The sequence below is a fragment of the Acinonyx jubatus genome, chromosome B4 (genome assembly GCF_027475565.1).
Source record: "Acinonyx jubatus isolate Ajub_Pintada_27869175 chromosome B4, VMU_Ajub_asm_v1.0, whole genome shotgun sequence".
In the NCBI taxonomy this organism is placed as follows: Eukaryota; Metazoa; Chordata; class Mammalia; order Carnivora; family Felidae; genus Acinonyx; species Acinonyx jubatus.
In genome coordinates this window covers 69,345,424-69,361,518 of record NC_069387.1, presented here as the reverse complement: position 1 = coordinate 69,361,518, position 16,095 = coordinate 69,345,424, and the positions used below count along the sequence as shown (strand labels likewise).

General features: G+C 36.6%; 1 protein-coding gene across 5 annotated transcripts in view; it reads left to right on the top strand.

Moving 5' to 3' along the window:
• Positions 1–16,095, top strand: part of ADAMTS20 (ADAM metallopeptidase with thrombospondin type 1 motif 20) — a 172,660-nt gene that overhangs the window by 139,220 nt on the left and 17,345 nt on the right. For 4 of the 5 annotated variants that reach the window (XM_053226139.1, XM_053226140.1, XM_027035930.2 and 1 more), the window contains 6 exons: positions 237–437; positions 1,148–1,277; positions 1,932–2,026; positions 2,112–2,206; positions 2,956–3,089; positions 10,318–10,409. In XM_053226139.1, coding sequence (XP_053082114.1) covers positions 237–437; positions 1,148–1,277; positions 1,932–2,026; positions 2,112–2,206; positions 2,956–3,089; positions 10,318–10,409 — 747 coding nt within the window. The remainder of the gene's footprint in view (positions 1–236; positions 438–1,147; positions 1,278–1,931; positions 2,027–2,111; positions 2,207–2,955; positions 3,090–10,317; positions 10,410–16,095) is intronic. The other variant, XM_027035929.2, reaches the window with a different exon arrangement.

Sequence of the window (16,095 nt, the reverse complement as noted above, 5' to 3'; positions counted from 1 at the left end):
AAAGCAAAAAAGCACAGGCACTACAAATAGACAGTCTAGCTGGAATCTGCATCCTTTCCATTTATTGGTACAACTCTGGAAATGTTATCCAATGTCTCTGAACATTTGTTTACTCATCTATAAATGAGGCTAATAAATTAGATTATAGTCCAGTATATATTAAGCACCTGGCAAACATAGGCCCTAATTAAGATTAAGGGCATCTTTTTCTCTCCTTATAATTGTATATTTTTCAGTGTGCAGGTAACTGCGGATTTAGTTACCGACAAAGGATTACATACTGCATTGCAGTCTGGTCTACTGAGAAATATAAGCTTCATCAGCTTTGGCCTATAGACTATCGAGAATGCCCTGTTCTGCCTTCCCCTCAGGTTTACAAATGCAATTTTAGGAGCTGTTTGCATGTGGCCACTTGGAAAGTTGGAAAATGGAGCAAGGTCAGTATATAATTATGAATTTAAAACCTTTTGAATGAGACTTTCTAGGTTTAGTATGCCTGGTAATCTGCACCGCTAACTAGATTGTCTCATACCGCTTTTGTCTAAAAACCACTATCAGTTACTTCTATAAATATCTCTTTTTCTATGCTTGCCTGCTTTCTATATTTGCCTGCCATGGTCTAAGCAAGGACCATGACTAATAATTTATTGCTATTCCTCAGAGAACTTGGCACAGTGGTTTGCATTTTGAGTAGATGCTTAAGAAATATTTATTGGTTAAGTGAAGAAGCAAATAGATCGGATGTATGAGTAATGAAAGTCATTGGCACTATATTCCATTCTCTATTTGATAGAAAGCAAGTGAATGAATATTGCCTTGTAATCTTAGCATCTAACCATGAGAAAAAACTTTATAGTCTTAATAACCATCATCAATAATGCTTATCAAGTATTTACAATATACTGTTGATATAACTATACAAAATAAATGAAAAGAAGACAGTAACTGAGAAATAATAGATTCTGGCTCATGCCTAAGGATTACTTTCACCTGTGATTGTCCAGCCTCCAGGATATTTTTGTATCTGCAATAGTTCTAGCCACTATGGATCACCAGTTTGTTCCAAAGGGGCCTAGTCTGAAAGGAGAAAATATGGGTTTACTGGCCTTATTATCTAACATTATCTATCACTGTATCCTGTTCACAGTGCTCAGTGACTTGTGGAGCTGGGAAAATGGAGAGAAGAGTAGAATGCGTGTCTATAAATGGTCGGTCCAGTAACTTATGTTTAAAGCGTTTAAAACCAGATGCTCAAAAGAAGTGTTATGTCAATGATTGTAAGTAATAGACTTTAAAAATCTACCTAGTACCTGGGTGTTCCTGGAAAGTTTTAGTTAAAATTTGAAAATAGGGGTGGCTGGGTGGCTCAGTTGGTTAAGTGTCCAACTTCAGCTCAGGTCATGATCTCATGGTTTGTGGGTTTGAGTCCCACGTCAGGTTCTGCACTGACAGCTCAGAGCCTGGAGCCTGCTTTAGATTCTGTCCTTCCCTCTCTCTCTGTCCCTCCCTGCCCTCTCTCAAAAATAAATAAACAGAAAAAATTTAAATTTTTTTTAATGTTTATTTATTTTTGAGAGAGAGAGAGTGTGTGTGAGTGGAGGAAGGGCAGAGAGAGAGGGAGACACAGAATCCAAAGCAGGCTCCAGGCTCTGAGCTGTCAGCACACAGCCTGACGCGGGGCTTGAACCCATGCACTGTGAGATCATGATCTGAGCTGAAGCAGATCGCTTAACCGACTGAGCCACCCAGGCGTCCCATAAGCAGAAAAAATTTAGAAACAATTTTGAAAGTAAATATTTGTAGTAGTCATGCGTTCCACAAAACAGAATGTCTATTTTTTTCAGAGTATAACAATTTTAGTATGATTGAGCTAAATTCATGCTAAGTTTGTTCTTTGTTCATTATTGATACGTATTCATTTGTCCTTGAAGGTAAAACATTTACCAGCTGCAAAGAAATCCAAGTGAAAAACAACATTACCATGGATGGTGACTATTACCTTGACATTAAGGGAAGAATAATAAAGGTATTTTGAAAGCAGTTTGTATTTGATTTTAACATCGGCCGTTGACTGGAGAAACCTTTTCTAGATGTTTGCATTTTCCCTCTAGATCTATTGCGCAGGCATGCACTTGGAGAACCCCAAGGAATATATATCATTGGTTAAAGGTGAAGAAGACAACTTTTCTGAAGTGTATGGTGTTAGGTATGAGATTTTGGCTTCTCTGTGCATTTTTACGGTCCACCAAGAGAATTAGAAGTTCCAGCTTTCAGAGTGATACTAGAATAGCTCACAAGTGGGGCAAGTAGCTCACAATTTAGGAGCAGGTGAACATGTTAGGACCTAAACCAGATGTTGTCCAGGCCTGTTTAATAAAGACTTGAATATTAACATGGGCTCACAGAAGGTGAGCCGTGGGACAACAGAGAAGAGTTTAAGAGCTATGTTTATTTTAATAGAAATAAAATGAATAAGGGGTGCCTGGGTGGCTCAGTCAGTTAAGCGACCAAGTCTTGATTTTGGCTCCGGTTGTGATCTCATGGTTTGTAAGTTTGAGCCCACATCACGCTCCATGCTGACAGTGCAGAACCTACTGGGATTCTCCTTCCTCTGTCTCTGCCCTTGCTCAGCTTGTGCGCGCGCTCTCTCTCTCTCTCTCTCTCTCTCTCTCTCTCTCTCAAAAGAAATAAATAAACTTAGAAAAGGAAAGAAGATTAATAACAATAATAAAAGCTAGGAGAACTATAGCTGAAATATTTTTCCATAAACCATGCTTGAACTTCCCATTGAGAATCAGATGTTAATCTTTGGTGATTTTTACATCTTTCTCATTTAGCTTACTGACACTATAATATTGAAGAAGTGTATCTTTTACTCTCCTACTTCCAAAGTTTACCTTTATCTACATGATGGGATAATTACTGCATACTACAATTATTCTAATGTTGTTTCAGACTACAAAATCCATACGAATGTCCTTTTAATGGAAGTAGGAGGCAAGATTGTGAGTGTAAAAATGACTACCTGGCTGCTGGACACACTGTTTTCAGCAAAATAAGAATTGATCTCAGTTCCATGCAAATTAAAAGTAAGTGCTGCAACTCTAAAATGAAAAGCCTCTAGTTGCGAATGAAATTCAAACAATATGCTGGTGTATATGATAGCTAAAGTACAGAGAACGGCCTCACATTGTGCAACAATTACCTAAATTTTTAAAAGAAGTTATTAGCTACATAATTTCTTAGCAGTGACATGGACCATGGGGATCCTAAATAAAAACGTTGTGGTAATGACAGTGATAAGATGTTGCCTTTCCAAGATACAGCCCTTTGTCTTAAAATCCTCAATTACATTAAGGGCAAGGAAGTTAATATCCTCAACATAGGTGTATAAGCTTTTTGCAGGGCTTAGAGTGATTATTAACATCAGTTTCAGTTCACAATTTGTCAAGTATTTTCTCATAAATTGTCTCTTTTGATCTTTTTTATAACTCTGTACTAGTCAGGGCAGAATTGCATCACATGGTTGCAAGTGATGAAATTAAGATGCACTTATAAAGTTAAGTCACTTGTCTCAATTCATACAGTTAGTAACTGGCATTTAGAGATAAAGTCCCACCCACAGATCCCAGATTCTGGACCTGCTGCCTTTCTAGGAAGTAATTCAGAGTATAGCCAAATCAAAACATATTTATAAAACCTGATACACACTGTATATGAAGCAGCCTGCCATCCTGGAAGTTGCATTCCTACCAGAAAAGGCAAAGAAGTTCATTTCAGAAACAGAAACTGTAAATTGCAATTGAATCACCAGTTTCATAGTTTTATAAACTATGTTTATAAAACCAGTTTATAGTTTATAAACTATAAAAAGAAACAAAAAATCATTGAGACAGAGGATGCATGAGTACATCATCTGTAAATCACAGTCATATGATGAACTATTGTTAGTAATAATAGCTACCATTTACTGAACACCCACTGTTACTGCAGTGGGGAAGCATTATACTGTTATGTTTACAATTCTGGAGTTAGAACGCCTGGGAGTAAATTCTTTGCATCCATTTACCAGTTACCTAACTTTGGGCATATCTCTTTAAGCCTAAATTCCTTCATCTGTATAGTGAGAAACTGACTCTCAGATTTTTTTCTTCTTCTTTCTATCCTTCTTTTTTCCTTTCTGGTGATGATTAAAAGATAATACTTGTAACATACCTATTAAGTGCCTTACATATAGTAAATGCTCTGTAAATACTGGTTGTTATTAATAATGTATGTTGTAGCATTGCTAAGTACATAAGGGGAACTTGGTAACTTATTTGCTGTTTATTAAGTTGTTATAATTCATGATTTTATTGAACAATCCTGCCATTTGCCAGGCATTAGACTGGGTCCTAAGGATATAATGTTGAATGCATACATTTTCAACTCCCTAGTCTCTCTTTTCTTTCCTCACATTTGGGTGTCAAAAACCAGTCTCAGTTAAATATTTCCTCTCCGATGCACTTGCAACATGAAACATGAGTGTAGTACCTCATCCACTGCTCTTCTCACTGCTCTCACCTAAATGCATGGCTACTAAGCTCATGAAAATCCTTCATGCTGCTAAGTAATCTTGTTGTCGTCCCCTAGTTTATTCCCACCCCCAACCCCCTAAATGCCGAACATCTTCTCCTCTTGCTGCAAATTTCTAAAATTTCTAACACTTCCACTTTATCTACTCATTGCTAATGATCTTGCTTCCTATCTCACTGAGAAAGTAAGAACAACTGGAAAAGGATTTCTACAACCACGCCATCTGCAACCTACCCAAACCTTTACTTACTGACTTCCTTCTCTCCTGCTTACTGTGAATGAACTATTCCTGCTCCCACCTAAGGTAGCTCTCTCTTGTGCTCTAGGCTCATCACATTGTACCTACTCAAGAACATTTCTCAGCACACTTTCCCTTCTCTCTTACATCATCAGTTCTATCTCCATTTCTCTAAATCCAGTGACAAATTTAGTTTTCATCTCACTTGATCTATCAGCAGCATTTTATCCAGGTCCCCATGCTCTCATCACTTTGTGCCTGACCTGGTCACTCTCTCCTGTCTTTCTTACTGTTTCTTGCCTTGACTGGCTACTCTTCATCTTCTACAGCATGTTGAAAAGCTTTAGGACACAGTCACCCCTTGGGAATCTCTTTCTATTTATAGGTTTCAAATGATGGTCCCAAATATGTATCTCCAATTTGGACTGTTATGCTAAACTCTAATATTCATCTCTTGACTCAGCAAATCCACATGAATGCCTAATAGGCATCTCAAACTCAAAGTATGCAAAACTTTGCCTTCAGTATTTGTTCCCACATCCACTCCTTCCATCTCAAATTTTTATCATTTCAGTAAATGGCACATATAGTCTCCTAGTTACTCCAGCTAAAATCTGGCAACATCTTAGCTTCTCCCTTTCTATCACACCTGCATGCAATCCATTATCAAATTCTGTCAGATGAATCTCTAACATACACGCTACTATGGACTGAATCATGTCTCCCAACATCCATGTGATGAAGCCCTAATCCCCAATGTGATGATATTTGGTAATGGAGAGATAATCGGGTTTAGATAAGGGTAGGACCCTTATGATGGGATTAATGCCCTTTTAAAAAAAAGAGAAGACACCAGAGCTCTCTCTCTGCCATATGAGGACACAGTGAGAAGGGTGACCATATACAAGCTAGAAAGAGGGCCCTCACTGGAACCTGACCCTATGGGCTCACTGACCTACACCCCCCAGCCTCCAGATCTTAGAGAAGTGCATTTCTGTTGTTTAAGCCACCCAGTTCATGGTGGTTTGTTAGGGCATCCTGAGCTAAGACACCTATCAAAAATTACTCTCTCCATACCTCATTGCTGCCATCTTGGTTTGAGTCCACACCATTTTTTCACCTGGGTTATCATGCCTACTAAAATTATAGTATTGCTATTTCAGTATTGCATGACTCTCCCACCTCCTGACCTAGATTCTCAGCAGAGAAGCCAGAGTGATCCTATGAAACATAAGCCATGCCATATCTCATACATTACCCCATTTCATCTTTTTGACAACCTTGAACTCTGATCGAAACTCTCCAAACATTTCCCATCTGACTCAGGAAAATAAAAAATACTTTCAATGGTCAACAAAACTCAACATGATATTTCCACCTCCACGCCTCTCTGCTCTCTCTTTCCACACTCTTTCCTTGTATACTCTGTTGCAGACACACTCGTTTCTTTGCTGTTTCTTGAACACTTCAAGCATACTCTCACCTCAAGGCCTTTGCACTTTGTTCTATTTGCCTGGAACAGTTGTGGCACAGTTACCTGTATGGTTTACTCCTCCTTTTGGATTTCTGCTTAGTTTTGTCTTTTTCAATCAGGCCATCCTGGACCAGCATGCACTCCTAAACTCCCTTTCTCCTCTTGTTTTAATTGATTTAATTTGTCTATAGCAATTATCACCCCTAACATAATGTGGTATTTACTTGATTACCTGTCTCACTCTGGTAGGACTCCGGTTCCATCAGCCTCTATGTCCTCTAATGATGTGTGCTTAGAGTAATTAAAATAATATTCAATATACCATAGGTTCTGAATAAATATTGTTTGAATGAAAAGTCTTCAACTTTCCTCAAGAAACTATCTTGAGAAAATCTTGAAGATAAATTTGAATTAACCAAAGCAGAGAAAAGGAGTTTCAGGAGGAGGGAACAGCCTGGAACAAAAGCCTGGAAAATGTGAATCATCTTGGTTTCATTAAAGAACAAAAAGTCCAGAGGCACCTGGGTGGCTCAGTCAGTTAAGCATCTGACCTTGGCTCGGGTCATGATCTCACGGTTCATAGCATCGGGCTCTGTGCTGACAGCTCTGAGCCTGGAGCCTGCTTTGGATTCTGTGTCTCCCTCTCTCTCTGCCTCCCCCTGCTTGTGCTCTGTCTCTCTGTCTCTCAAAAAAATAAATAAATAAACATTTAAAAATTTTTAAAAAGAATAAAAAGTCCATTTTTCTCCAAGCATAAAATGAATGGATGTTGGGGGATGGTAGCTTGTTAGAGAAGTTCCCAGAGAGCAGATCATGAAGAACAGTATATACTAACTACACAGTCGAGTTTTATAAGTTATGAGAACCATTGGGTGTAAGTTTCAGCAGGAGGAAAGACACTTGGAAGGAGAACAAATTTTATTCATGAAAATAGTTAAGAAGCTAATATAATAATCCAGATAGAAAGTGATGAGGGCTTAGAGTAGGGACTAGGTTCAGGAGAGAGGGCCTTCAAGAAATTTTAAAGAAGTACACTTTTTAGGATTTTCTAACAGAAGGAATATGGGGATTAGCAGCATACAATATTTAGAAAGATTTCCAGAATAACAGAATGGATGGTAACACAGTTCATTGAGATGAGAAATATAGCAAAAGAAGTAAGTTTGGAGAAAAAGGTAGTGCATTTAGTTTGGGTAGGTTGAGATGGAGCTATCTGTGGGTTACGAGGGTAATGATGGAGAAGATAGTCGCAAAGCATGTTTGATTTGAAAGTTGTATTTGCTCTGCCTCCGCCCAACCCGTAAGTGCCAGCATAAGCCGTGGTGTGAGGATAAATGTTTAACAACCAGGAATTAACAACCAGGAAATAACATCTGATTTGTAGAATTTGCCAGTGTCTGTAGTTATATATATTTCCACCATGCCAACTTTAAGCTACCAACCTGAGCTCATTGTACATGGAGTTAGGAAGAGACATACCCAACTGGTGCTCATGATTTGGCACAAGCTGACTCTGGAACATAACTGAAAGCCTCCTAGTCTTGGAAACTGCCATTGGTGATGTATTTCCAGCAATGCCCCCTTTGGGGATTGCCTTTAGGGGATTGGTGTCATCATAGGGGGCATGCAGTAGTCATGAAAAGTAATGCAGTAGTCATGAAAAGTAAAGTGATATAAGTCACACAGAGAAAGACAGATACCATATGTTTTTACTCGTATGTGGATCCTGAGAAACTTAACAGAAGACCATGGGGGAGGGGAAGGAAAAGAAAAAGGTTAGAGAGTGAGGGAGCCAAAACATAAGAGACTCTTAAAACCTGAGAACAAACTGAGGGTTGATGGGGGGTGGGAGGGAGGGGAGGGAGGGTACTGAGGAGGGCACCTGTTGGGATGAGCACTGGGTGTTGTAAGGAATCCAATTTGACAATAAATTTCACATTAAAAAATTTTTTTTAATTAAAAAAAAAGTAAAGTGATTTAAAACAACATTAGTGGAGATGACATCCACTAACTGGAAGACTGTTGATTGAAATATTATTTAAGTGATTCAAGAATGATTTTAGGGTTCCTTCCAACCTGTTTTTGATCCAATGACTCTATTTTTGATACTTCATGCAGAATCCCCAGCATTATTGCCAAACAAGTTTTGCTAACAATTTTAGCAAATGTAAGATTCCAAAGAAAATAATAATACAATGCAGTAATATATACATTATTTACATATACACATATATATGCATAGATACATATATGTATAAATATATGTGGTCTATAAGCACTTATGTGTTGCTTTGTCATAATTTGTTAAGCTTTAATGTTTTTTCTTCTGTAATTTGCTCCTGACACCACTTTCTTTTAGATACTCACTATTATGTAAAATATAATAAGGCATTTTGGTTTTTAAAACTTTTTGATTAATTACTCATGTACCTGCCATTTTTAGGGTAATTTTTGAGATACACATTTTTTATTTAAAAATTATTTATTGATGGACTTCAAGCTGTATTGCAAAGCTATAATCATCAAGACAGTATGGTACTGGCACAACAGACACTCAGATCATGGAATAGAATAGAGAACCCAGAAATGGACCCACAAATGTATGGCCAACTAATCTTTGACAAAGCAGGAAAGAATATCCAAGGGAATAGAGACAGTCTCTCCAGCAAATGGTGCTGGGAACCTGGAAAGCAACATGCAGAAAAATGAACCTGGACCACTTTCTTACTTCTTACTCAACACGTCTCCAGAGGCAAGGGAAACAAAAGCAAAAATGAACTACTGGGACCTCATCAAAATAAAAAGCTTCTGCGCAGCGAAGGAAACAATCAGCAAAACTAAAAGGCAACTGATGGAATGGGAGAAGATGTTTGCAAATGACATATCAGATAAAGGGTTAGGATCCAAAGTCTATAAAGACCTTATCAAACTCAACACCCAAAAAACAATCCGGTGAAGAAATGAGCAAAAGACATGAATAGACACTTCTCCAAAGAAGACATCCAGATGGCCAACTGATACATGAAAAAATGCTCCACATCACTCATCATCAGGGAAATACAAATCAAAACCACAATGAGATACCAGGTTACCTGTCAGAATGGCTAACATTAACAACTCAGGCAACAACAGGCAACAAAATGTATATTTATACATGGCAAGGATGTGGAGAAAGAGGATCTCTTTTGCACTTCTTGTGGGAATGCAAACTGGTGCAGCCACTCTGGAAAACAGTATGGAGGTTCCTCAAAAAATTAAAAATAGAACTACCCTTTGACCCAGCAATTGTACTACTAGGTATTTACCCAAGGGATACAGGTGTGCTGTTTCGAAGGGACACATGCACCCCCATGTTTATAGCAGCACTATCAGCAATAGCCAAAGTATGGCAAGAGCCCAAATGTCCATCGATGAAGGAATGGATAAAGAAGATGTGGTGTGTGTGTGTGTGTGTGTGTGTGTGTGTGTGTGTGTGTATGGTTTCAAATATGAAATCTTGCCATTTGCAACTACATGGATGGAACCAGAGCGTATTATGCTATGCGAAATTAGAGAAAGATAAATATCATATGACTTCACTCATATGAGGATCTTAAGACGCAGAACAGATGAACACAAGGAAAGGGAAGCAAAAACAACATAAAAACAGGGAGGGGGACGATATATAAAAGACTCATAAAAATGGAGAACAGAGGGTTAGTGGAGGGGTTGTGGGAGGGGGGATGGGCTAAATGGGTAAGGAGCATTAAGGAATCTACTCCTGAAATCATCGTTGCGCTATATGCCAACTAACTTGGATGTAAATAAAAAAATTAAATTAAATTAAAAAATAAATTACTAAAATAAAATAAAAATTATTTCTTGAAAACCTGATATATGTTATGTAGTATAATTTGTAGCATATTTGCTTAAAACTTTGAATTAATTATATAAATATATTTAAGAATGTAATATAATGACAGTATGCTTTGCAGTGAAGACTGGAAAGTATACAATCCCTCAATACTAAAAAGGTTCATTTATTTTTTAGCCACAGACCTTCTTTTTGCCCAGACAATATTTGGAAAAGCAGTGCCATTTGCCACAGCTGGAGATTGCTATAGTGCTGCCAGATGTCCACAGGTATGTCATGTTTGTTTATTTTTCCCTCACTGTAAAAAAAAAAAAAAAGGATACTCTTTCTCTTAATTTTCTTGACCATAATATTGCAAGAAACATAAGTAAATAGAAAATATGAATTTCCTATATGAATTTTATTTCAAAGTTTATAGATAAATTTTGGAGGAAAAATACCTTTGCCAATTTTAAGTTTGCTTAAGAGGTGTAATAGCGAGGATTTTCAAATTATTCAGAGCCTATTTCTCCTTCCATGATGCATTTTCATTTTTAATCTTTCTACCCAGTCTGTGGAAATGAACGTATAGTATATAACAAAGTAAAAAACTGGATCACAAGCTTGTGACTTTCTTATACTGCTGCTAACATTGACTATATTAGCTGTCTGGGTGTGTACCAGACCCAGAGTAACTTTCTATTATTTGTGAAATAGTATATTTCCATGACTTTATTCTTATTTTATTTTTTATATCCAGAGTTCTCTTCACATACCCTTTATGCCATCTCTGTGATTTCCAGTGTAGAGTATGCTTTCTAGAAGAAATTTACTATCCCGTTTTTAGAATTTTTTTTTAATTTTAATAAAAAAACGGGGGAGAAAGGAATAGAGAGGGGAGAAGGAGAGAGAGAGAGAAAGAGAGATAGAGGGAGAGAATCTTAAGCAGGCTCCACTTTAAGCACAGGGCCTGTTGTGGCAATCCCAAGACCCTGGAATCATGACCTGAGCTGAAATCAAGAGTCAGGCACTCAACTGACTAAGCCACCCAGGCACCCCTTAACAAGAGATTTTATAGAGTCTATGTGAACAACAGTGTTATGATAAGATGGAGAAATGTAAGCTAGATTAATGTAGCATTGTTAGGCGGATTCATAACTAATTCAGAAATCATGCACAAGAGGTAATAATTATAATATTGATATTTTCAAGAGAAGTGGCTAATGGTTTGCCATAGCCCTCTCGTCTTGGAATTTCCCATTCACTATTTTAACCATCTGACAGAGAAGGTATACTTACGTTAAAAAGAGAAGGCGTTTTCTATATTATAAAAGGACACTTAAAGGAGATCAAAAGACACTAGAACTATGGACTCAAATGAATAAGAAAAAATAAATTTCTAAACTTTAGGTACAGAAATGCAAATAGAACATAGTGATGTCATATGAAAAAGACCGAGGTGTTTTATTCAACCACCACAAGTTCAATATGACTCACATAGATTATGGAGTAATTTCTAAACCACCCAGTATAATCATAAAGTACCCAAACACAATATCAACACCAAAAGATTTTAAATCTCTGTCTGGAAAAGGTAAGTTTTTAATCTGTCTAGGAGTGTAGGAGGCAACAACCAGGGGAAAAAAGGAGAGTTCACATTATGTCACATAAGGAAAATAAAGGAAGCTAGGAAAAGAATGGGAAGCTATGGTAACTATCTTTAAATATTTGAAGAGCTCCATGAAAGAGGGGTGAGGTCAGTATGTGTTATAGGGCAGAAGATTCCAGCTCAAGCTAAAGAAGGCTTTTGACAAGGGAGAGTTGTCCAGTTAAAAGACCCCCAAGATCTGGGGCCCAAATAAATCACGAATTTTTGCCTATGGTTTTTATGAATTAGTCTTGTATCCTGCAACCCTGCTGAATTCACTTTTTAGTTATAATAATTATTTTCTTGGATTCTTTGGAATTTTCTATATACACAGCAATGCCATCTAGAAATATAGTTTTACTTCTTCCTTGGCAATCTGGATGCCATTTATTTCTTATTTTGCCTCATCACCCTGCCTAAAACTTCCAGAGCAGTATTAAATGAAAGTGATGAGAGTGGACATACTTGTCTTGTTCCTGATTTTAGGAGAAAAGCATTGAGTCCATCATGAAGTGTGTTAGCTGTGGATGTGTTACAGATCCCCTTGGATCAAGTTGAGGAAGTGCCCTTCTATTCCTAATTTAAGTGGTTTTATAATGAAAGAGTGTTTGTTTTTGAAATACTTCTGCATGTATTGAGGCAATCCTGTATCTCTTGTCCATTATTGTGGTGATATGGTATATCACACTGGTTGACTATTGTATGTTGAAACAACATTCCTGGGAATGTTCCTGAGAAATCCCATTTGGCCTTGGTGTATATATATTTTTTTATATGTTGCTAGATTTGATTTGCTTTGTTGGGAATTTTTCATCTATTTTCATAAGGCATATTGGCCTAATCATTTTCTTTTCTTGTGAGGTCCTTATCCAGTTTTGATATCAGGGAAATATTGGCCTTGTAAAATGAATTGGGAAGTATTCCCTCCACTTCTACTTTTTTGGGAGAGATTGTAAATAATTAATTCTTATTTTTCCTTTTCTAACAATTTTAATTCCAGTTAACATTTAATAGTTAACGTACAGTATCATGTTTCAGGTGTACGGTATAGTGATTCAGCAATTCTATGCGTTAGTTAGTGCTCATCATGATAAATGTACTCTTAATCCCTATCACCTATTTCATATGATCATTCCCCTACCCACCTCTCCTCTGGTAACCATCAGTTTGTTCTCTAAAGTTAAGAGTCTGTTTCTTCGTTTGTCTCTCTCTCTCTTTTTTTCTTTGCTCTTTTGTTAAATTCCACATATGAGTGAAATCATACGGTATTTGTCATTCTGACCTATTTCAATGAGCATTATACTCTCTGGATCCACCCATGTTGTTGCAAATAAAAAGATTTCATTCTTTTTATGGCTGTGTAATATTCCATTATATATTTCACCTCTTGGGCTGCTTCCATAATTTGGCTATTGTAAATACTGCTGCAAGAAACATAGAGATGCATGGAATCTTTTGAATTAGTGTTTTTGTATTTAGGGATAAATACCCAGTAGTGTGATTACTATATCATAGGGTAGTTCTATTTTTAATTTTTTGAGGAACCTCTATACTGTTTTCCACAGTGGCTGCACCAGTTTGCCTTTTTACCAACTGTACTCTCTTTTTCTCCACAACCTTGCCAATGCCTGTTGTTTCTTGTGTTGTTGATTTTAGCCATTCTGTTAAGTATGAGATGATATGTCATTGTGGTTTTTATTTGCATTTTCTTGATTACGAGGGATGATGAGCATCTTTTCATGTGTCTGTTGGTCATCTGTATGTCTTCTTTGGAGAAATGTTTTTTCATGCCTTTTGCTATTTACTATTGGTTTTTTTTTGTTTGTTTGGTGTTGAGTTGTATAAGTTTTTTGGATACTAACCCGTTGTTACATACGTCATTTGCAAATACCTTCTCCCATTGAGTAGCCTTTTAGTTTTGTTGATTGTTTCCTTTGCTATGCAGAAACTTTGTATTTTGATGTCATACCAATAGTTTATTTTTGCTTTTGTTTTCTTGCCTCAGGAGACATATCTAGAAAAATGTTGCTACAGTCAATGTGAGAGAAACTACTGCCTATGCACTCTTAAAGGGTTTTTATGGTTTCAGGCCTCACATTTAGGTCCTTAATCCATTTTGAATTTATTTTTGGTATAGTGCAAGAAAATGGTACAATTTCCTTCTTTTGCATGTAGCTGTCCAGTTTTCCCTGAACCATTTGTTGAAGACACATTCTTTTTCCCATTGCTTATTCATTCCTCCTCTGTCAAAGATTAATTGAACATATAATCTTGGGTTTATTTCTGGGTTTTCTCTTCTATTCCATTGATGTATGGACCTATTTTTGTGTCAGTACCAGTAATATAACTTGAAATCTGGAATTGTAATACCTCTAGTTTTGTTTCTCCTTTTTAAGATTGCTTTGGTTATTCAACAAATTTTAGAATTATTTGTTCTATGTTTATGAAAAATGCTGGTGGCATTTCGATAGGGATTTCATTAAATCTGTAGATTGCTTTGGGTAGTATAGACATTTTAACAATATCTGCTCTCCAAACCCATGAGCATGGAATCTTTCCATTTTTTGGTGTTGTCTTCAACTTCTTCCAGTGTTTTCTTCTTCTTCCAGTGTTTTCTGGTTTTCAGAGTAGAGGTCTTTTACTTCTTTGTTCCTAGATATTTTATTGTTTTTGGTGCAAATGCAATTGGGATTATTTTCTTAATTTCACTTTTTGCTACTTCATTATTAGTATATAAGAATGTAACAGGTTTCTATACATTGATTTTGTATCCTGTGACTTTACTGAACTCATTTATCAGTTCTAGTAGTATTTTGGTGGAGTCTTTAGGGTTTTCTGAACATAGTCTCATGTCATCTGCGAATAGTGAGAGTTTTACTTCTTCCTTACCAATTTGGATGCCTGTTATTTCTTTTTGTTGTCTGATTGCTATGACTAGGACATCCAGTACTATGTTGAATAAAAGTAGTGAGAGTGGACATCCTTGTCATGTTCCTGGTGTTTGGGGAAAAGCTCTCAGTTTTTGACTATTGAATATAATGTTGGCTATGTATTTTTCACATGAGGCCTTTATTATGTTGAAGTATGTTCCCTTTAGACTTACTTTGCAGATTTTTTTTATTATTATGAATGGATATTGTACTTTGTCAAATGCTTTTTCTGCATCTATTGAAATAATCATATGGTTTTTATCCTTTCTTTGTTGATATGATGTATCATGTTGATTGTTTTTTTGAATACTGAACCACAATTGCATCCCAGGAATAAATCACACATGATCCCGGTGAATGATTTTTTAAATGTATTGTTGGATTCTGTTTGCTAGTATTTTGTTGAATATTTTTGCATCTATGTTCATGAGAGATATTGGCCTATAGTTCTCCTTTTTTGTGGTGTCTTTTTGGTATCAGGCTGATACCAAAACTTGGAAGTTTTCCTTCCTCTTGTATTTTTAGGAATAGTTTGAGAAGTTTAATTCTTTGAATATTTGGTAGAGTTCACCTGTGAAGCAGCTGGTCCTGAATTTTTGGTTTTGGGAGTTTTTTGATTATTGGTTCCATTTTATTTCTGGTAATTGGTTTGTTCAAATATTCTATTTCTTCTTGCTTTAGTGTTGGTAGGTTATATGTTTCTAGGAACAAAGAGACCAACACCTGATTTTGTTGATTTTCTCTTTTTTATTTATTTCAGCAGATTTTAGTCTGTTCTTTACTATTTCTTTATTTCTGTTTGCTTTATTTAATTTGTTCTTTTTCCAGTGTCTTAAGGTGGAAGGTTAGGTTATTGATATATCTTTTTTCTCTTTTGATGTAGGCATTTACAACTTTAAATTTTCCTTTATGCACTTATTTTGCTGCATCCTCTGAGTTTTGGTGTGTGGTGTATTTATTTCCATTCATCTTAAAGTATTTTCCATTATCACCTGTGAGGTCTTGTTTGACTTATTGGTTCTGTAAGAGTGTAGTTTGAGGGACTCCTGGGTGGCTCAGTCGGTTAAGTGTCTGACTCTTGATTTCGTGGTCAGATTGTCATCTCAGGGTCATGAAATTGAGCCCCACATTGGGCTCCATGCTGGTCATGGAGACTGCTTAAGATTCTGTCTCTCCCTCTACTGTTTGTGCTCTCTCTCTCTCTAAAAAAATGTAGTGTTTGAGTCCCACATATTTGTGAGTTTTCCAAATTTACCTTTGTTACTCAGTTCTTTCCATTGTGATTGGAAAATACTCTTTGTATTCTTCATTCTCTTAAATGCACTAAGTCTTGTTTTATGGTATAACATATGGCTATTCTGGAAAATGTTCAATATGTGGTTGGAAAGAATGTGTATT